The sequence below is a fragment of the Geotrypetes seraphini genome, chromosome 18 (assembly GCF_902459505.1).
Source record: "Geotrypetes seraphini chromosome 18, aGeoSer1.1, whole genome shotgun sequence".
In the NCBI taxonomy this organism is placed as follows: Eukaryota; Metazoa; Chordata; class Amphibia; order Gymnophiona; family Dermophiidae; genus Geotrypetes; species Geotrypetes seraphini.
Window position 1 is genome coordinate 46546930 of NC_047101.1, and position 21300 is coordinate 46568229.

Here is a 21300-nt window from a genome sequence, read left to right on the forward strand (position 1 = left end):
ACTTCAAAATGCCCCCCCCCCCCAAAAGTCCATATGGTAAAGTCCAAAGCCAGAATTTGGACATTTCACACTGCAGTTCATCCAGATAGTAAGGGAACATACTTTGGCAGGATTAGGGAGAGCTAAAAAGTAGGATGTCCAACAGTGATTTTCAAACAGGAAGAAATGCCCATGCCTAAAAAGGATGTTTTTATCTAGACCTTTTTCAGTCACGGCCAAGTTACAAAAAGATGCTCTGATTGAGCAGCTGACCAATGGAGGGATTAAGATGTAAACACAATCAAATATCCAATACAGAATACTCTCAAAATTCTGGGAACACACCTAGACAGAGGCTGCACAATGCAAACACAAATACACAAAACCATAAAAAAAGCATTCTTCACCATGTGAAACCTAAGAAAAATAAGAAAATTCTTTTCCAAAGAACACTTCAAGATCATTGTACAATCCCTCATACTCAGCTCCTTAGATTACTGCAACAGCCTCTACCTACCTTGCCCAAATACTATGATAAAACAACTACAGACCGTTCAGAACACAGCTATCAGACTCATTTACTCGCTCAGCAAATTCGACCACTTCACACCCGCCTATGTAGACTCTCACTGGCTTCCGATAAAAGCAAGAACTCAATTCAAACTCTACTGCTTACTTTTCAAAGTAACCCATGGTATGGCCCCCAATTACCTGAACAACCGTCTTTGCCGCTACCGACTACCCAGATCAAGAAGAACTCAGAATCTTTTCACCTTCCCCCCTCATAATGGTACCCGACGTAAGAAACTTTACGACAGCCTTCTAGCAACTCAAGCAGTGAAAATTGACCCCACCATCACCAAACTGATGATCAAAACAACAGACATCAAAGTGTTTCGGAAAGAAATCAAAACATTTCTTTTCAAAAAACACGTCCTTACTTAATATTCCCCTCCCCAATCGCACATGCACTCTCCCAAGCAAATAACACACTAGTCATCCCCTTGAACCTCATTTACGAAAAATATCCAAACTCCTAAATAAGCATCTCCCTTAGGTACCCATTTAACCTTCTCCTAAAAAAGTATCTCCCTTAGGTATCCACTCAACTGATTCCTTCAAAGTTAGGTATCTTTCTTCAGTTGCCTATATTGTTTTCCCCACTGAACCTTGTAACTACTTGAACCCTGTCAAGTTATTCTATCGATAAATCCAGATATCTTATACTTGTATTTCTATACCACAACATGTAATTTACTTAAATCGTTGTAATGTAATTCTCTCGGTAATGTCCTGATCTCTTTTAACTGTAATCCGCTTAGAACCGCAAGGCACAGGCGGAATAGAAATCACAAATGTAATATAATGTAATGTAATAATTAAGGCGTGACCGCTCTTTCTCCTAAAAGGAAAACTGGACGTTATGAGCAAGATGTCTGAATTCTGACTTGTCATATACTGGTTTGTCTAATACAACTAACTTAAAGGACAAGCAAGTATTGAATGCATATACCCTTGGGGGTGCATCTATAATATGTATGGACCTTCAGGCAGCAATCGGGTATATAACCAGTTGCTTAATGCTTCGTCGGTCCAACCTTTATTAATTCAATGAATCACTCTCCTATTTATCGAAGTGCCACTTTTTTAGTGATGTATTTTTTTATATATATAAAACCTTTCATTTTTTCAATAACAGACCATCACTTAGCTTATAGTGAGCCTGTGCTGTCTTCACCTCTCCCGACATGCATGTTTCAAAAAAGAAACCTTTCTTCAGGGTCGAGGGAAACGGTTTGAGGGAGCTGCAATTTGAGGGAGCTGTTACAAGGCAATTGCAGCTCCCTCAAACCGTTTCCCTCGACCCTGAAGAAAGGTTTCTTTTTTGAAACATGCATGTCGGGAGAGGTGAAGACAGCACAGGCTCACTATAAGCTAAGTGATGGTCTGTTATTGAAAAAATGAAAGGTTTTATATATACATCACTAAAAAAATGGCACTTCGATAAATAGGAGAGTGATTCATTGAATTAATAAAGGTTGGACCGACGAAGCATTAAGCAACTGGTTATATACCCGATTGCTGCCTGAAGGTCCATACATATGATAGATGCACCCCCAAGGGTATATGCATTCAATACTTGCTTGTCCTTTAAGTTAGTTGTATTAGACAAACCAGTATATGACAAGTCAGACTGAACAACAGTGGCTTGTTGATTACTTTGCATGAATTCTGACTTGGACATTATTTAAAATATGCCCCTCTATAGTATTAAACAAAAATTATAATAAATTAAAAACATGATCAGAAGAAAAAGAGAAATGTTAAATTATAAAAACACTAAGGAAGAAATCTCTCAAACAAAAATCTTGTAACTGAATTACAAAACAAAGAGTGTGAATATCTCTAAAGGAGGCTTGTTCCACTCTAAGGCAGCTTGGTAAGCAAACGACATTCAAACCTTGGATAACGAAACATTTTCTTAAATTTTTTTTTTTTTAAATTCTTTATTCAGTTTTAACTTTTGCAACAAGTATACAAAATTCAATCAAATAATTCGTACAAATCACTTGATATTCTAACAATTATTGTCAAATGCATATAAAAAAGACCCCTCCCCCACCCATCCCATTCATCAGGAATAAACCCATTAAATCATATAACATACCTCCCCATCCCCACATTAAATATAGTCCTATGCCATTTTCTTAAATTTTAACTCTATAAATGAGAGTTGTTTTGCATTATGAGCACTTATACTTGCGTCACGTCAAATACGCACAATATATGCGCGTTATCACTGATTGCGGAGTGCGTACAACATACGCACATCTCATGCTGAGTGCGGCTGAACGTAATAAAAGCATCACGCCCAATTCACCCGCAGTGTAGTGACTGGTCGAAACAAGTGAGATATTGCAATACAAGTACGTACAGTACTGTATTTTCTATTAAAGGGTTGGGGATATGGAACGAATCGTCCTAGTTTCCATTATTTCCGATGGGGAAATTCACTTTGATATACGAGTGCTTTGGATTATGAGCATGCTTCTGGAACGAATTATGCTCGCAAACCAAGGTATCGCTGTACTTTCTCCACTAAAACACAAATATTACTGCCTTCTTAAAAAAAAGAAACAAAAGAGTCATATAACCAGGTGTCAAGCCACTTATACAGTTTTAAATACGAAACCGTAATTAGTGAAGTGCTGTAAATTGTGAGGTAATTGTTTCCTGGAAAATTGAAGTTTGCTTCATAAAAAATGTGAAGATGTTCCTTTGGCAAATATGAGACAGTCATTTGGAAGTGAAAGGAGAAATTTCTAGTTACATATAAGCTATATAATGGAGCCCTAAAGGATTTGTTCCTTCCTTAATCTTACAGCAGATTGTCCGTACTTAGTACCAAAATTAAGACTGATTATTAGAGGAGCCTGTCCAGGAGACATCCCGTTCCTCTAACAACTTGTAAATGATTAGGAAAACTCACATTTAGTAAAGCATTCTTCTCTTGTACTGAGAAAAAAAATACCCATCTCTGTTGTGGCTCACTGTTGGGACCTTTATTTCAATTTTGAGATGCTTCAAAACAAAGTATTCCTTTGACTGCACTTGAAGGTCTTTTAAAACTAGAAGCCCATTGTCTCGGAGTATAGTAGGAGTACAGTATGTTGTCTTAAGATTAGAATACACTGGTTTGGTTAATATATAGATTGATTTTTGTTGTTAGAATGAGCAGATGTTGCTGTGATGGCAGTCTATATTAAATATAAGCATTATGTGATGAATAATGTCTTCCTGTCAGGCATGATCACATGCACAAAGTCCAAATCCAGCTAAACCTTGTTTCCTGATGATTTTTGAAAGTCACTTAAATACTTTTCAAGATGTATAATAGCATTCAGAGCTGATATCAGTTCATTCATCTGTCTATACGTTCAGAAGCACACTAGCTTTCCCTAGTATACACAAGCAGAGTAGAAAAACAGGAGGAATGATCTCACAAACTTGAGGCCAAGGTCATTTTCAGTAATTTAATGTGTTGATTTAAATTTTAGATTTAACTACTTGAATTTCAGATTTTAAGCACCAGATGAGTTACAGTCAGGCAGAATAAGTAGTTCCTTGTCCAAGAAGTTTTACAATCTCTACCTAAGATAATGGAGGGTTAAGTGACTCACTCAAGATAAGAACTAGGAAATCTCGACAATGTATGGCTTTTACTTTCTTCTTTGTTACCAGTTCCAGATATATTTTATGTCTGCTTTCTGATGTTTAGTTAGAACGAATTAAGTAAAGCTCAGTTAGTATGTCTTCTGCATATGACCCTGCCGCATATGACCCTGATCAAACCTGACACCCATCCCAAGTTGTATATGAAGATAGGCATGAAGACGGTCTCCAAAAGCTATCATAGTGACACACTCCTGTTTTTTTTTTTTACTTACAGGCAGTTCAGTATTACAAACTTGCAGCTTCCCATGGCCATAGCATGGCACTTCACCACTATGCCAGGTATCTCTTACATCACAAAGCCAACGCAAATGCAGAAGATACAGAGCAGGCACTGACGATGCTCAGACAAGCAGCAGAAGCTGGGCTAAAGGAAGTGAGTCTCTAGATATGAAACGTTTCTTACCAGCAGTTTCTGCCAAATTATACTAGAGTGCTTAGACTGTTTTGGCTTTGATTTTGCTGCAGGCGCAGGCATACCTGGGGGTACTTTACACTAAAGCACTTCACTTTGATCCTCAGAAAGCAGTGAAATACTTGTGGCTAGCAGCTGAAAATGGGGTAAGAAACCGTTGCTGAGATATGCATTAGACACTCCTAGTATTGCAGGAATTTCATATCATAATGGAATCCATCCACTCCAGTAGCAGGCAGTGATGTGGAAAGCTTGTGACTTAAGGTCTATATTAAAATTTCCATAGCAAAGCAGCAGATGAATCCAGACTAGTGGGTATAGCTCACATCGACCAGCAGGTGGAGATAGAGAACTGATTAACAGTTGGCCTGGTGTTCCTTCTGTTGATTCAGTTTTGCTCTATCTCCCAGCAGGGACTGAGCTAGCCCTCTAGCTCCTGGATTCTGGATACTGCCGGAGATATTGGTGTTCGGAGGACTTCCTCTGTTGAAACTCGGTCTCTTCAGTAGGACAGGGGTGCCTGGCTGAGTGGTGCCGGCTTTAGGAGTTACACCTGGGCCCTCCCAGGTCCCTGCTCCACCCTCCCCTCCGGGTGATTGAGGGGTTTGTTTGTCCTGCAGGAGTCTTCTTTCTTCATTCCAGTAAAAAAAAAAAAAAAAAGAGTCGACTTCCTGTTTAGTGCTGAGCTTTGCAATCTTTGCATTTGCTTGCAGTACACTTACCAGCTGTGTCCTGGCGTCTGAGATCGCGGGAGCAACTTGGTGAGTGTTTTCCCTGCCTCGTGGCTTGGGGGTCGCGTTCCCGAGTGTAGGAGTGGTTGGGGGCGGAGTCGGAAGTCGGCGGCGTTCGCCGCGTGTGAAAAAAAAAAAAAAAGCCGTGCTGAAAACGCGGCATGGCAACGGAGGCCGGTCAGCGGTGTTCGCGCTTTGGAACGCGCAGAACACCGTCGGGCCTTTGCTCGGCCGAGTGTGAGGCTGCACCGGCTGAAGATGCCTTTTTGCAGGCTTGTGAGCTGGCTATTGCCCGGGTCAGAGAGGCAAGGGACATGTCCCCGGCACGCGAGGGTGAGTCAGAGCTGCAGGGCTCTTCCATGGCAGGGGGGAGTTCAGCGGCGGTGGGGGAGGCGGGTGCAACAGCGGAAGTCGCGGCCCCGCTCCCCGGCACGGATCAGGGCGGTGCAGCGGCCCTTCCGTGTGGTTCATTTTCGCCGGAATTTGTTATGCTGCTGCACCGGGCATTTTTGTTACAGGGTGCGCAGCCCGCCCCGCCGGTGCCGGTGGTCGGGGTGTCCCTTCCGGTGCCCTCGACGTCGGCTGTGGTGCCTGGTGAGACAGGCAGACCGGCTGAGGGCACGGTGGGGTCACCGGCGAGGTCGCTGGTTGTAAAGAAGCGCAGGCTCGCGACCGCGGAAGCAGAGGATATTCTGCCTAGATCCCCTTTTTCTCTTCCGGAATCGTTGGAGGAGGGGGAGGTCCTGGATTGGGATGCAGTGGATCCCCCGGGTCAAGAAGTGGATGACCCGTCCGCTCTACGGTTATTTCATAGAGAAGAACTTTCTTCCTTAATTTCGAAGGCTTTACAGGGGCTGAATATTTCTCAGGCAGATACTGCGGTATCAGGTAATCCCCTGATGGCTGGCACACGTAGACCACCTAAGTCTTTTCCGGTGCATGAAGCCATGCAGGAGCTGATCTCGGCGCAATGGGATACGCCAGAAGCCAGTTTAAGGGTGGCAAAAGCCATGTATCCGGTTGACCCGACTGAACTGGATAAGTTTAGATTACCCAGGGTGGATGCTTTGGTGGCAGCGGTAACCAAAAAGACTACCTTACCGGTGGAGGGGGGAGTGACGTTGAAGGATGCGCAGGATAGGAAGATTGAATCTTCCTTAAAAATGTCCTTTGAAGTCGCGGCAGTTACCTTGCAGGCCGCCATATGCAGTTCTTATGCGGCACGAGCATGTCTGCAGTGGTCGCAAGTAATGTCAGATAATTTAATGGAGTCTGGGGGTTCTGTCCATTCGGAGCTGGCAGATTTGGAGTCCGGCTTGGCTTATTTGGCAGACTCCTTATATGATATTATTAGGGCGTCTGCGAAGCAGATATCTCTTTCAGTGGTATCTCGCAGATCCCTATGGCTACGGCATTGGGCGGCCGATGCTGCTTCTAAGCTTCGGCTGGTGAGACTCCCTTTTAAAGGGGGTTTATTGTTTGGAGAAGATTTAGATAAACTGGTGAAAGATTTTGGGGATACCAAAACTCAACGTTTACCGGAGGATAGGGCTAGGCCCCCGGTGAGGCCCTCATCGTCTAGACCGCGCTTCAGGGATGTTCGGAGATCCAGGTCTGGTAAGCCTTTCTTCAGATCGGCTTCTGGTTCGTCCTCTGCTTCGAGACAAAGATTTCAGCAGAGGGGTTCCTTTCGTACGACGAGACCCTCCTCGGGGCAGTCCACACGTACCCCAGCCACTCGCACCCCACAATGACGGGGGCTTGGCTCCCTCCGCCTTTCCCTTAGGGGGCCGGCTTTCGGAGTTCCGGGCGGAGTGGGCCACGATCACGTCAGATCAGTGGGTGTTGGACATTGTTCAAGAAGGGTACAAGTTAGAGTTCGCCTCTCCCGTCGTAGATTCTTTCTTGGTGTCCCCGTGCAATGGGGCGGCCAAGGGAGACGCGGTCAGGATGACTCTTCAGGGGCTGCTCGAGCTAGGGGCAGTGGTACCGGTGCCCCCGAAAGAGGTAGGCAGCGGGATATATTCCCTTTACTTCATTGTGCCAAAGAAGGGGGGGTCCTTCAGGCCGGTGCTGGATCTCAAAAGAGTCAACAGATTTCTCAGTGTTCGCCATTTCCGGATGGAGATGGTGCGCTCGGTTATTGCGGCTGTAAGACCGGGAGAGTTCCTCACGTCCCTCGATCTCAAGGAGGCATACCTCCATATTCCGATCTGGCCTCCGCATCAGCGGTATCTGCGGTTTGCGATTCTAGGCCAGCATTATCAGTTTCGGGCAATGCCCTTTGGCTTGGCAACGGCCCCCCGTACCTTTTCCAAGGTCATGGTGGTGGTAGCCGCCTTTCTCCGCAAGGAAGGGATTCGGGTACACCCTTACCTAGACGACTGGTGTATCCGCGCCTCGTCCAGACAGGAGAGTGTGGCGGTTACTCAGCGAGTGATTTCTCTCCTCCAGTCGTTGGGGTGGATTGTCAACTTTCCCAAGAGTTTTCTGTCCCCGTCGCAGTCGTTGGTGCATCTGGGGGTGCGGTTCGACACGGCTCTGGGGAAGGTGTTTCTACCCTGAGACCGGGGGGAGAAATTACAGGCTCAAATTCGCCTACTTCTTGGGACGGCCAGACCTCGAGTTTGGGATTATGTACAGGTGCTGGGCTCCATGGTGGCGACTCTGGAGGTGGTCCCCTGGGCGCGGAGCCACATGAGGCCCTTACAACAGTCTCTGCTCTCTCGCTGGTCCCCAGCTTCTTTGAACTACAATGTGCGTCTCCAATGGAGTCATCGAGCAGCTCACAGCATGCAGTGGTGGCTCCACGAGTTGCATCTTTGGAAGGGCATGCCGTTGGCCACGCTGGACTGGGTAGTGGTCACCACGGATGCCAGTCTGTGGGGTTGGGGGGCCCAGTGCCTGCAGGCGTCAGTGCAGGGGATGTGGTCCGTCCAGGAGGCCCAGTGGCCCATCAATTTGTTGGAATTAAGAGCGGTCAGACTGGCGCTGCTGGCTTTTCAGTCACTGATTCAGGACAAGCCGACCAGAATCTTTTCGGACAGTGTCACGGCGGTCGCCTATGTCAATCGGCAGGGGGGCACCCGGAGTCCGCAGTTGGCAGAAGAGGCAAGAAATTTGTTTCAATGGGCGGAGAGGCATGTTCCGCTTCTGTCGGCGGCACACATTGCAGGTCACGAAAACGTGCAAGCGGACTTTCTCAGCAGAAATCTTCTGGATCCGGGCGAGTGGGAGTTATCTCCTCGAGCGTTCAGCCTGCTAGTCCGTCGGTGGGGATTGCCGGAGATGGATCTCATGGCCTCGTCCCACAATGCGAAGTTGCCTCGGTTCTTCAGCAGACGCAAGGAAAAGGGATCGGAGGGGGTGGACGCGTTAGCTCTCCCATGGCCTCCGAATTCCCTTCTGTATGTGTTCCCGCCGTGGCCCATGATAGGTCGAGTGTTACAGCGCATCTCTCGCTTTCGCGGCAGAGTCATCCTGGTGGCTCCGGATTGGCCGCGTCGGCCGTGGTACGCAGATCTGATTCAGCTGTCGGTAGGCGAGCGGGTAACGTTCCAGGTAACTCCGGACTTACTGACTCAGGGTCCAATATGGATGGAAGATCCGGCCCGCTTTGGTCTTACGGCCTGGCTATTGAGCGGTTAAGGCTAAAAAAGAAGGGCTATTCAGAGCGGGTGATCGCCACCCTGCTTAAAGCCAAGAAACTTTCGACGTCAGCCTCCTATGCGAGAGTCTGGAGGATTTTTGAGGCATGGTGTGGTCGCCAGGGAGTGGCGCCCTTCAAGGCTTCTCTGCCGGCTATTCTTGCTTTCCTGCAGGAGGGCGTAGAGAAAGGGTTAGCCTATAACTCTTTAAAGGTTCAGGTGGCGGCCATTGCCTGTTACAGGGGCCGGGTGGATCGCTCGGCTCTCGCGTCGCAGCCGGACGTGGTCCGTTTCCTCAAGGGGGTTCACCATATCCGCCCGCCGGTAAAGCGTATTTGTCCAACATGGAATCTTAAACTCGTCCTTGGGAAGTTGCAGGGGGCACCTTTTGAGCCCCTGTCAGCGGCCACGTTGAAAGATGTCACGCTGAAAACAGTTTTTTTGGTGGCAATGGCTTCAGCTAGGCGAGTATCGGAACTACAGGCGCTTTCTTGCAGAGAACCCTTTTTGCGTTTTTCGGAAACTGGGGTGGCGGTGCGGACGGTGCCGTCCTTCCTGCCTAAGGTTATTTCTTCCTTTCATGTAAACCAGTGTTTATTCCTCCCATCCTTCCGGAAGGAAGATTGGGGAAAACGATTTTTGTCTTTACGGCTACTAGATGTACGTCGCATGCTTCTCCATTATTTGGGAGTGACGAATGATTTTCGTCGGTCGGACCATCTCTTTGTCGCTTTCGCGGGTAAAAACAAAGGGATGGCGGCGTCCAAAGCGTCCATTGCGCATTGGGTCAAGGACACTATTGCTTCGGCGTATGTGTTGTCAGGTAAGAAGGTACCGGAGCACCTTCATGCTCATTCCACTCGGGCTTTGGCGACCTCTTGGGCGGAGTCCGGGGGGATGTCTTTAGAGGAGATTTGCCGAGCGGCCACTTGGTCGTCGACAAATACTTTTTCACAGCATTATCGGTTAGATATAGCGGCCCGTTCAGAGGCGAGTTTTGGCGCGGCAGTGCTGACAGAGGCGGCATTGGCGTCCCACCCAGTTTGAGTTTGCTTTGTTACATCCCACTAGTCTGGATTCATCTGCTGCTTTGCTATGGAAGGTAAAATTATGGTCTTACCTGTTAATTTTCTTTCCTTTAGAAGCAGCAGATGAATCCAGAGCCCCTCCCCAAAGGCACTGTTGTGTGTAGGGTGTTTAGTTGATTGGGTTAGTTGGGGCTATGGTTGGTAAGTGTATTATTTCATTGCTGAAAAAAAAAAAAAGGAACAAAAGAAAGACAAATAATTATATTAAGAAGAGAAAGACACATTTTCTACTGGAATGGAGTTTTGTTGCGGCTCATTCTCCTTTCGGGATGCTTGGGCAAAGTGCATAACTGAATCAACAGAAGGAACACCAGGCTTTAAGGCCAACTGTTAATCAGTTCTCTATCTCCACCTGCTGGTCGATGTGAGCTATACCCACTAGTCTGGATTCATCTGCTGCTTCTAAAAGAAAGAAAATTAACAGGTAAGACCATAATTTTACCTTGTCAGCTATGATGGCCTTTTGGGAAGGAAATATTAACAGTGAGACTATTAACCTCAAAGTGTAATGGTTATTTCTTTTTTTTTATTTTATTTTTATTAATTATAACTTTTTCACAAGTATAATAACTTGTTTATGGAAATACAGAGCCATAATCCAACATGAAAATAAGTACAAACTAAGAAGTAATAACAATCTTATGGAAATAGCTCTTCCTTAGACCACAAACAGAAGGAAAGGAGGAATCAAAATTACCGAGAGATAAGTTACAGGAAACTATTTAGGAAAAGGCTTAATACGTCAAACCCTCCAGTTACTAATTATTTGAACTGGACATTCCATCTCTGATAAACCCCTTGAGGTCCAAAAAGAATCTTAGCTGATCGGGCGCATAAAACATATATTTCATACCCATATATTTAATAATACACTTGCAGGGGTAGGTTAACATAAAGGTAGCATCCAATTTTTTTGTCTCTTCTCTCATTGCAAGAAATAACTTGCACCTTTCTTAGGTTAATTTTGTTACATCATGATATAACCAAATTTTTTGACCACAAAATTGTGAAATAGAGCTTTAGAAAAATAATCTCATTATAGAATTAAGATCTTGCTCAAATATAAAACTAACAATCAGTGTAGCTCTCTCTTTAATATCAGAATATGAGCTTTCCAAAACTGCCGTTAAGTTCTATAAATCAGTGTCAACAGGTAAACTTTCTGACACAGGTAACCCAATTGCAGGTAATTCATTTGTCTCAAAGTTTTTCCTTGAGGCAGTCAAATAGAACAATTTATTTATTGGTGGTATCTGGTCAGCTGGAACTTCAAATTTTCTGTAAGAAATTTTTTAAAGAGCTCAATCGGCGGCATAGTAGAAATTTTTGGAAAGTTCAATACTCTCAAATTCAGGTGACGATTATGATTTTCAATCATCTCAATCTTCTTTGAGGTTAAAGATTGTTCTCTAATAATTGTAGCAATAGAGTTTTTCAAAGAGACAGTCTCAGAATCAATTTTATCAAAACATTCCTGTTTTATCAAAACATTCCTATTTCACCTTTATTAAGTGTAGTGATTATTTCACTGAGCTGCAGACCTGAATTCCTTGTTTTTTCCCCACCATTCTTGAGAAAGTCACTTACCTTTTTGGCATCCAAGTTTTTTGTGAATTAATCTTGGATATCAACTGCGTACATGGTGCTGTATAGATGATTCTCCAAGGACAAGCAGGCATAATATTCTCACATGTGGGTGACGTCGTCCACTGAATCTGATACGGACACTACCAAGTTCATTGTCACTTTAAATCTTTAGACAGTGCCCATATTGCGTATGCCGGTGACTTCACACCTGACATCAGCTCATGGGATCATCAGTTCTTTGTTTTCCATGAAGCTGAATTTCCAGCACATCAGACTTTTTGCCTTTTTTTGTACCTTCCCTTACTTATTTTTTTAGTTAGGTTAATTTTTGCCAGTTTTTCGTTTTTTTTACATTCGGGCCACTCCAAGCACTTTTTTTTCTCCCAGGAGCATTGACTGTTTTCGGCATCCTAGTTACTCGACCTCTCCAGGCCATTGAGCTCTTTGACTTTAACGTCAGCCATTTTCCCCTCCAGGTGAAAGAGGGTACCGAGTGACTTAAGAAATGTTCTTGTTGTAATCGGATCATGGCTCTGACCCACATAATTGGGGTGTCATGTATCTGGGTCCTGAATATTCTCAGTGACCTCTATCTCCACATGCAAAAGTGGTCACTGAAAGCCCAAAAATTGAAGTTCAAAAAACATTTTGGTACTACATCAACATCGAACAAGGTGGGGGGGCTTGAGCATCAACATCAGTGCCAAGTGCACCACATCCAGAGTGCACCACTTACAGAGACAGGACTCTACTTCATCTGTGCTTTGCACATCGAGGGACGTAACATGTAAGAAAGCTAAGAAGAACAAACATTCTTCCCCTTCTAGATAGGGCACTTCATCCTCTCAAGCGTTGTCTTCCTCAACGCAAAGAAAGCATTGACACACCAAGGACTGCTCTCCTTCCATCCAGTTAATGACTCCTTTTAGGTGCGCCTCTACATCAAGGTCTCTCACACTCTGACATCTGGTAAAGCAGACTACTTCCATTCCAATTTTTCTTCTGGTACCAGCACTGTCTCCAGGAGGAGATCTAGGCTATGCTCAGATGAGAGTTTTCGGGGTTACTGAGAACGCAGTCTTCACAGGCATAAATGGCTTCCATGCTTGTCTCATCCCAGCCTGAGGATACATCAGTGTTGATTGAAGACTAGGTCATGCACCCCTGCTTGATGTCGCGCATCGGGATCACAAAGATATATGTGAAACATGCATCATCGTTGCAGGAGGAGTTATCTCCTGGATCAGACTATCAACCTGCACCTCGACGCACAGTTGACACTCAATGCACAATCCCCAATTCATTTAGTAGGGAGTACTTTAAAGAGTCTGACTCGGAGATCTCCAACCATTCAGATGAGAATTTGCCAGAATACTCAGATTCTTCTCCAGACTCTATACCCCCAATTGCATGGCATTAGATGCTTTCCTCATTCATTGGGGGTACAGATTCTTCTACACATTTCCTTCAATTTCTCATCAGGAAAAAAAAACTATTCAAACTTTGCCAAGACTGAGACACCATAATATTCATAGCACCCAAAATAATAAGATTTTCTTCCTAGTGTACTTTGCATTCTCTGGATCCCATCACTTGTCCACTGCCATCCATACTGGACTACCTTCCCCACATCTCTAACTGATCTAAAAAAAACAATTTGGTTAGTGCTATCAGTACGTTTCACCTTCCCTTGGACAAAATATCTCTCTCTGTTCACTCCTTGGTAGCCTACAAAAGGCTTATTCCATGTGAAACCACCTATTGCTTGAGATCTTAAAATCGTATTATCCGCTCTCATGAAGTCTTCCTTTGGAGCACTTACATCTTACATTCTCAAAACTTCTCACTTGGAAAGTCATTTTTCTCATTGCCCTCACCTCTGCATGCCTTGTGAGTGAACTTCAGACTCTTGTATCGGATCCTCCTTACACAAGATTCTACCACAACAGAGTAGTGCTTTGAACTTATCCAAAATTCCTACCTAAAGTTGTCTCAGAATTCCACCTCAACCAATAGTTCTGCTGTTTTCTTTCCAAAACCACATAAACATCCTTGAGAGGCAGCTCTTCACACCTTGGACTGCAAATGTGCTCTGGCTTATTACGTGGACTGGACTACATCTCATAGAGCAGGGGTAGGGAACTCCGGTCCTCGAGAGCCATATTCCAGTTGGGTTTTCAGGATTTCCCCAATGAATATGCATGAGATCTATTTGCATGCACTGCTTTCAATGCATATTCATTGGGGAAATCCTGAAAACCCGACTGTAATACGGCTCTCGAGGACTGGAGTTCTCTACCCCTGTCATAGAGGATCCTCTCAGATTTTTGTGCTTTTAACTCTTAACAGACTCAGAGTTCCTGCTACCAAGAGAACCATCTCTACTTGGCTAGGGGACTGAATCTCCTTCACGTATACTTGGGCTGTGCTGACGCTTCAGGGCCATTTAACAGCCCACAGTGTCCAAGCTATGACTATTTCAGTGACTCATTTCGCTCTGCATCTATTGAGGACTTCTGCAAAGTGTCTACTTGGTCCTCAATCCATACCTTTACTTCTCACTACTGTTTGGAACAAAACTCCAAAAGAGACAGTTGGTTTGGATAAGCAGTTCTTTAAAATATGTCTACTTACATAGAGTACACCCTACAACAAAATACCCCAGCAGTATATATATATATATATATATCATAGAAAATCAGTGCAAATACTGCTATTACCCAGCAATACACTTCTAAATATAAGCCCAGACAGCTGGAAGGGCTCGGGTCTCAGAAACGGAGCCTATGCGTAGCAGTGAAAATCACAAACTGAGGAAAATCAGCGTAGTACAATCGCTCCAACTCCAATCATTGACCCATATGCTTTGAAATTCTGTGACCGAGTGCTGTAATTGAAGCCTTGACTTTTTGTACGTCCTGGTGGCCCTGACGCAGCGGATGCTTTTGATTAATTATTTCCGCGAAACGCTGGCCGCGTCGGCAAATCTACACTAGTGACTGCACTCTTCCATAAAGACAAATCAGCAAAGTCAGCAAAGTCAGCCATAAAAGCTAAGTAGTTTGGTTGCTTATTTTTTAGTTTCTGGCTTGCACTTCTTTTTTGCAACCCGGCTGTGGGTTAGCTGTTTTAATTGCTTTTTGAAAAATGCTTTAAAAAAATATGCATATGGGTCAATGATTGGAGTTGGAGCGATTGTACTACGCTGATTTTCCTCAGTTTGTGATTTTCACTGCTACGCGTAGGCTCCGTTTCTGAGACCCGAGCCCTTCCAGCTGCCTGGGCTTATATTTAGAAGTGTATTGCTGGGTAATAGCAGTATTTGCACTGATTTTCTACTTACATAGAGTGCCAACTTTCCTTTCAATCCTCTTTATGTTCCACCCGAAACATGTTTATATATCCATTATTCTTGGAGTTCCACATGTGAGGACAGCAGAAATACCATACTATTCTCACAACCCACCCACCTCCCCCAGTTTGCTTCTTAGCTTTGTTATTGAACTGATAATCCCATGAGCCAATGTTGGGCAGGAAGGCACCAGCATGTACACAGTATGGGCTCTGCCTAAAGATTTCAAGTGACAGTTCACTTGGTAGTGTCTGTATTGGTGTCCAAGAATGTTACCACCCACATGTGAGAATATATGCCTGCTTAACTTTACTAAATAGCTATTGCTTAAGTTTTAACTATATCCAAAGTTAAATAGAAGTTTACAGCTGTTGTGTCCTATTGCTGAAAAAGATCAGAATGTTAAGTGCAATTTTGGTAATTTGATTAGGGGGCAAGCTGGAGAAATAGGGAGGTGGAAATGTGTGTTATAGTTGCTGATACCCACAATAAGAACCACGGCTAAGATCAACAGTATCTTGGTCCAATCTGACATGGATAAGGAGGTTTACTTTGCCCAGTCTTTTTTAAAATAACTGCAGCTTCTGCTAAAGTGAGTCTTGTCTTGGTATCTTGCCTCCTACTGTATTATTTAAAATATTTGTTTCATCTCTGAGGTTGTGAGTTTGATTCCCACAGCAGTTCCTTGCGACTCTGAGCAAGTCACTTCATCGTCCCTTCTAAACTAAACTAAATCTTAGTTTTATAGACCAGGTCATCAACCAAGAGGAGCTCAACTCGGTTAACAATAATGTAATACATAATACATAAACTTGACAAGGAAAAGTAGACTAGAATAGTTTCCAAAATGTTTAGCAAACAAAAAGGTTTTCAGAGCTTTCCGGAATAAAGCAAAAGAACCTAAACATCTTAATGTAAGCGGTAAAGCATTCCGGAATTTGGTTAATTTAAAAGCAAAAGAATGACTAAATCTCTTGAAGGTTTTTACCACTGAGAGGGAAATGTAAGTTCTAATTTTTGAGAACTTCTGGCAAGATGAAATATGCACATTCCAGTCTAAAGGAATCAAAGCAGCGAAAATGCCAAATAAGATCTTAAATGCAATACAAATGCACTTGAATTGAATTCTGAGATACACTGGGAGCCAATATAATTCCTTGAGCAGAGGGGTTATGTAGTCGAATTTACTCTTACTGAAAATAAGCTTAGCTGCAGTATACTGTATTAGTTGGAGTCTCTGCAGACTGATCTTTGAAAGACCCAAATACACTGAGTTACAATAATTCAACCTTGACAAAATAATTGCTTGAACTAATACAGAGAAGTGTTGCTGGTGAAAGAGTGCTCTCACTCTTCTCAGAGCACAGAGGCCGAAAAACACTTTTTAACAAGTGAGTTTAGTTGGTCCTTAAATGTAAGTGATAAGATCACAGCAGAAGGGAGAGAGTCTAACTTTGGGCCAAGCCATAAAAGCTTAGTCTTGGCAGCATTTAATTTCATCTGGACCATCGTCGCCCAGGACTGAAGTTTGGTAATGCAATGGTTAATATTGGGTATCAGATTATCGAGATGTGGATCAACCTCAAGTAATATGAGAATATCATCAGCATATGTTAGTAAAGTTTCTCAGGTATTCAAATCGTAATGTTTCGGTGTACTCATGTAGATGTTGAATAAGATTGGAAACAATGGAGAGCCCTGGGGGATTCTGCTTTGATTGTGTAAACCACACAGAAAAGGTAGTATATCGAAGTCCCATTCCCTTTACCTTTTAAAATAAGAACCATCTAAACCATATACTAAAAACAAGATACATTTTAAGAATATCAATATAAAAGTTTTAAAAAAACACAATTATCCATAAAACATAAGGTAATTAATAACAAACCAAATAAAAACACATGTTCATGTTTTTCATATGTGTATAGGATTCTCAAAGTAGATACCACCTGGCTATATGTTATGAGAGCGGTTTTGGTGTCCAGAAGAGCCACCAAGAGGCAGTAAAACATTATGAGAGAGCAGCTGCTGCAGGAAATAAACCAGCTCAACAGATGCTAAAAGCCATCTGCCAAAAACAGCTGCAAGGTATGTTTGTTTTTGTTGATCTGGGGTCCCCAAACTTTTCAGGTGAAGGGGCCATGTGATGATTCAGATTACTGAGAGGGTGGGGGATGTAGTTCTCAGAGTATTTTGGTGATGTGAAACACTGGAGAAGAGGCAGGGTTCCTGGAGTTATCGGTAATTCCTTAGCATCCCTCCAAACTGGCCTAGATGGATGGGTTATGCACACTTATCAGCGCTACACAATTCTGGTGAAGTCTCTAAGTTAGCTGTGCAGTCCCTCCCAGAGCCAGCATTTCTCAGTCTCCCAGCAGGTGGTGGAGGTGTGAGCCTATGCAGACTCGAGTGATCTGGTAAGCCTGGGGATTCCTAGTTAAGAAAGAGGACAGCAGCTCTTGTATTTTATTCTGGCTCCTAATTGCTCTGCTTCCCTCCCAGGGGTCATTCTTGCTGGTTGGGGCTGTAACCCATAAAGGTCACTTTTATTTCCCCGGGGGTGTTAAACTCCAGTGGCCAGGTCCCTTTCCCCTTCCTTCCCTGGAAAGTTAAGATACATTACTAGTTGCCATTTTTAATTATGTTTCATGAGGCTGTATATTCAGGCAGTGTTTAAATTCTATGGTAGATGAATTCCATTAATCCATTCACAATGTCACGGGCATGATTTAAATTAAGTCTTTCTGACTAGTGATTTAAATTGTGATTTAAATCAAATCCACCCTGCACAAAATAGCTTTTGTATTTACTGTATCTCTGTGTACACATTGGGGCTCATTTTCAAAGCACTTAAGACACTCAAAGTACCATAGATGATGAGCCTCATTATCTTCCTAACCAACCAGCCTACAGATATTCAGGATAGGTAGATCTTTATATAAATGTTAGAAAACAGTGTTTTCCCATTAAACGTATCGATCTAGTTTTTGAAGAAAACTAAACTAAACCTTAGGTTTGTATACCCCACCATCTCCATAGTTGTGGAGCTCGGCACGGTTTACAGGAATTGTAATGAGAAAGAAACTCCAAGGAAAGGGCCAGATGAAGATCGGAGGAAAGAAAAAAGTTAGAGGGCTAGGATGTCAGATGAGGAGGGAGTGTTAGATTTTTGAGAAGAGCCAGGTTTTCAGATGTTTACGGAAGAGTTGGAGAGCACTCAGGTTCCGAAAAGGGGAGGTAAGGTTGTTCCAGAGCTCGGTGAATCTGAAGGGGAGGGAAGTCCCCAGTTTTCCTGGGTGGGAAATGCCTTTTAATGAGGGGAAGGATAATTTCGATTTTTGGGTAGGTCTGGTGGTATTAAGATTTGAGGAGTTCCAAGAAAGTTCCAAGAAAAGCACTCATCAGAATTGCTTTGCAGTTCTTTTGGCATCTGCTTGTTGAAGGTACTTCTCACCACTTTCAGGCTGTTACACTTTGGTTTTGTATTGTCAAAATGACACCTGTGTGTGTTTTCCTTTACAGAAATCATATTTAGTCGCTCCTCTCATTTGAGTCTAAGAGCAACATCTTCCAGCCCATGTCTCTCCGGCCTGGACAGAACCAAAGGACAGCTACAGTGTCCAGCACGGGACCAGCCAACCTGTCTTTCACAGTCATCACTTGCTGCGATCGATGCAGTTTTCTATCTACCACACTACTGGAGCACAGGAAGTCTCAGCGGTGGGGGAGACAGTCCTGCAGCAGCATACATGGACAGCCTTATACCACAAGCAGCCCTCAAGACACTTCCACTCTCCTCTCTCAGGGCAATTGGTGTTGGATGAGTAGAGTAATAATATGAGCACTTGTAATAGGCACGTTCCAGGCTGTAGCACCTCTGACCCACAATAGTGCATTGAATTTAATGGTACAACTGCAAAATGTTGTAAATAATTGCTTTGCCTGCTGTTTTCTGCCTGGGGATTTTCCTCTGAAAAGTATATGGTTTCCAAATGCTTTATAATCCCTGAAAGCATTTAAGGAATATGGTGGGTTTTCTTTCTAGATGCACACCTCACAAGTGTGAGGCAAGGGGCACAGATAAAAACCACTGAAGGTAGTGCTGCCTTCTAAGTGCAATATAGTATGGAAATATGTTTGCTGGAAGATAGCGGAATTCTGGGTAATGGAGCAATTGACGCACAATTAAATTATGGAATTTGTAGTCAGAATGTGATCAAGGCTAATAATTTAGCTGAGTTTTAAAAGAATAAGGTTTGGGTGCATTTCTAGAGGGTGGGTCCTTTTAACCATGGATCAAAATAGCAAACTACCACAGACCTCATTCAAAAAAGATCAAAGACTTCTATCAGAAAAGGGAGAAAAAACCTCAGCGTTATGCAAAACTCTGGAAGGACAAAATTGAACCTCCACTGCTGGCAACTTCTGATATTTATGCCGTCAGAAGAAGCAAACATCACTGGTCAAAAGACTCCCTTGTCATATTTTATATAAAGTCACTAAATACCACACTTATTGTAATTATAATAGCATAATTATAAAGAGGAAATTTTTAAAGTCTGTTTATCTTATTCTGACATAAAGATGAAAGTCTTAGATCTCTATTTCAAATCATACAATGTCCTTCACAAATCCAATGTTTCCAGTTTTCTCCAAAGTAAGAGTGGATAGTCCAAATCTTGGTTTTCTGTACCAACTCTGGGTTCCCAACAAGAGCCCCTGATTCGCTACCATAACCTTAAGGGCTCCTTTTACTAAGCTGCGATAGCGGTTTTAGCGCACGCGCTAGACGCTAACGCCAGCATTGAGCTGGCGTTAGTTCTAGCCGCTTAGCGCACGCTAAAATTCTGCGTGCCCTAAAAACGCTATTGCAGCTTAGTAAAGGGAGCCCTAAGTATTGCTACCTCCCACCTCTGAACCGTACAGACTGAGACTTTTGGTATCTTGAGGGCCTGCTTCCAAATGACCTGGACTGGGCACTGTCAGAGATAAGATACTGTGCTTGATGGACCATTGATCTAAACCGGCTTGGCACTTTGTATCTTCCTTTTACGTGCTCAGGTCATTTTTCCGAGCAGAGTGACTTGGCTTGCATAACTTACTGTCAAAGGGGAAAACACCCTCCAGGGATTCAAGACAAAGTTGGACAAGTTCCTGCTGAACTGGAACAAACGCAGGTAGGGCTAGTCTCAGTTAAGGCGCTGGTCTTTGACCAGAGGGCCGCCGCGTGAGCGGACTGCTGGGCACGATGGACCACTGGTCTGACCCAGCAGCGGCAATTCTTATGTACTGTAGAATAATAATTGGGCAGGAAGATTAGCAGAAGAAACTTTTGTCAGAGTAATTGTAAGTTTTAACATTTTCTTTAGCACTCTCCAGACCAGTAGAGGTTAATCTTTACGAATGGTTTCTAGTCCCTGGTTTTGGCCGGACAGAGCTTGGGCGGGCCCTGTTTGGGGGTCCGTCTGACCTCGGGGGGTGTGGAACCCGGCAGGTCTCAAGCGTGGTCCCTCCCCCCACTTCCTCCACCTCCCCACATTTTTTTTAGAGGAGCCTCAGCAGTCACCCTTGCCCCCTAAATCAAGCAAGCCTGTCAGTTTACTGTATTTTTGTACTAACCGTCACTTTTCTTCTAGCTAGGTCGCGTATGGAGCAATTGTGCCCTTCTCCGGGGGAGTGTGACGCAATTTGGTCCAGCCGCGAGGTACTCGCGGCCAGTCTGAACTCTGTGGTTTGGGCCGGTGTGGTCATGGAACTCTGTCGGCAGCGGCTGCAGGCATCCAAAGCTCCCCAGCCTGCCTCATGAGCCGGCTGAAGGCAGTGAGGCAGCCCGGTCTGCTCTCACTACCTCCGGAGGGACTCCCCGAACCACCCGACGATAGGGGAAAAAGGATTCCCTTTCAGTTGATTTTTCAACAGCTGATGCCGGCTTGCCCCCAAAATCAGGGACTAGAAACCATTCGTAAAGATTAACCTCTACTGGTCTGGAGAAGCTAAAAGAAAGTAAATTAGCAGGTAAGAATCTAATTTCTCCTTAATTGATCACTAGTATAAAATGTTTAATTCCTGGCACATCAGTAACATAATTGAGGTTTGTCTGAGATCAGTTCTTTGGTTTGGAAACTATAATTCTATCCCTTTTCAGGATTTAGTAGTCCTTTTACTAAGGTGCGGTAGTCGTTTTAGCGCTTTCTAAATGCTAACAAGTGCCAACGTGTCCATAGGATATAATGGACAAGCCTGTGGTTTTAACCCACGGGCTTAAAGC

General features: G+C 43.9%; 1 protein-coding gene across 1 annotated transcript in view; it reads left to right on the top strand.

The window, feature by feature from the left end:
* The window catches only part of DELE1 (DAP3 binding cell death enhancer 1), a 37642-nt gene extending 18053 nt beyond the window's left edge, over nt 1-19589 (top strand). Inside the window, exons 9-12 of the mRNA XM_033927736.1 lie at nt 4430-4588; nt 4681-4773; nt 16961-17120; nt 18555-19589. Of these exons, the coding sequence (XP_033783627.1) occupies nt 4430-4588; nt 4681-4773; nt 16961-17120; nt 18555-18856 (714 nt within the window). The 3' untranslated portion in view covers nt 18857-19589. The remainder of the gene's footprint in view (nt 1-4429; nt 4589-4680; nt 4774-16960; nt 17121-18554) is intronic.
* Nucleotides 19590-21300: the final 1711 nt, after the last annotated feature.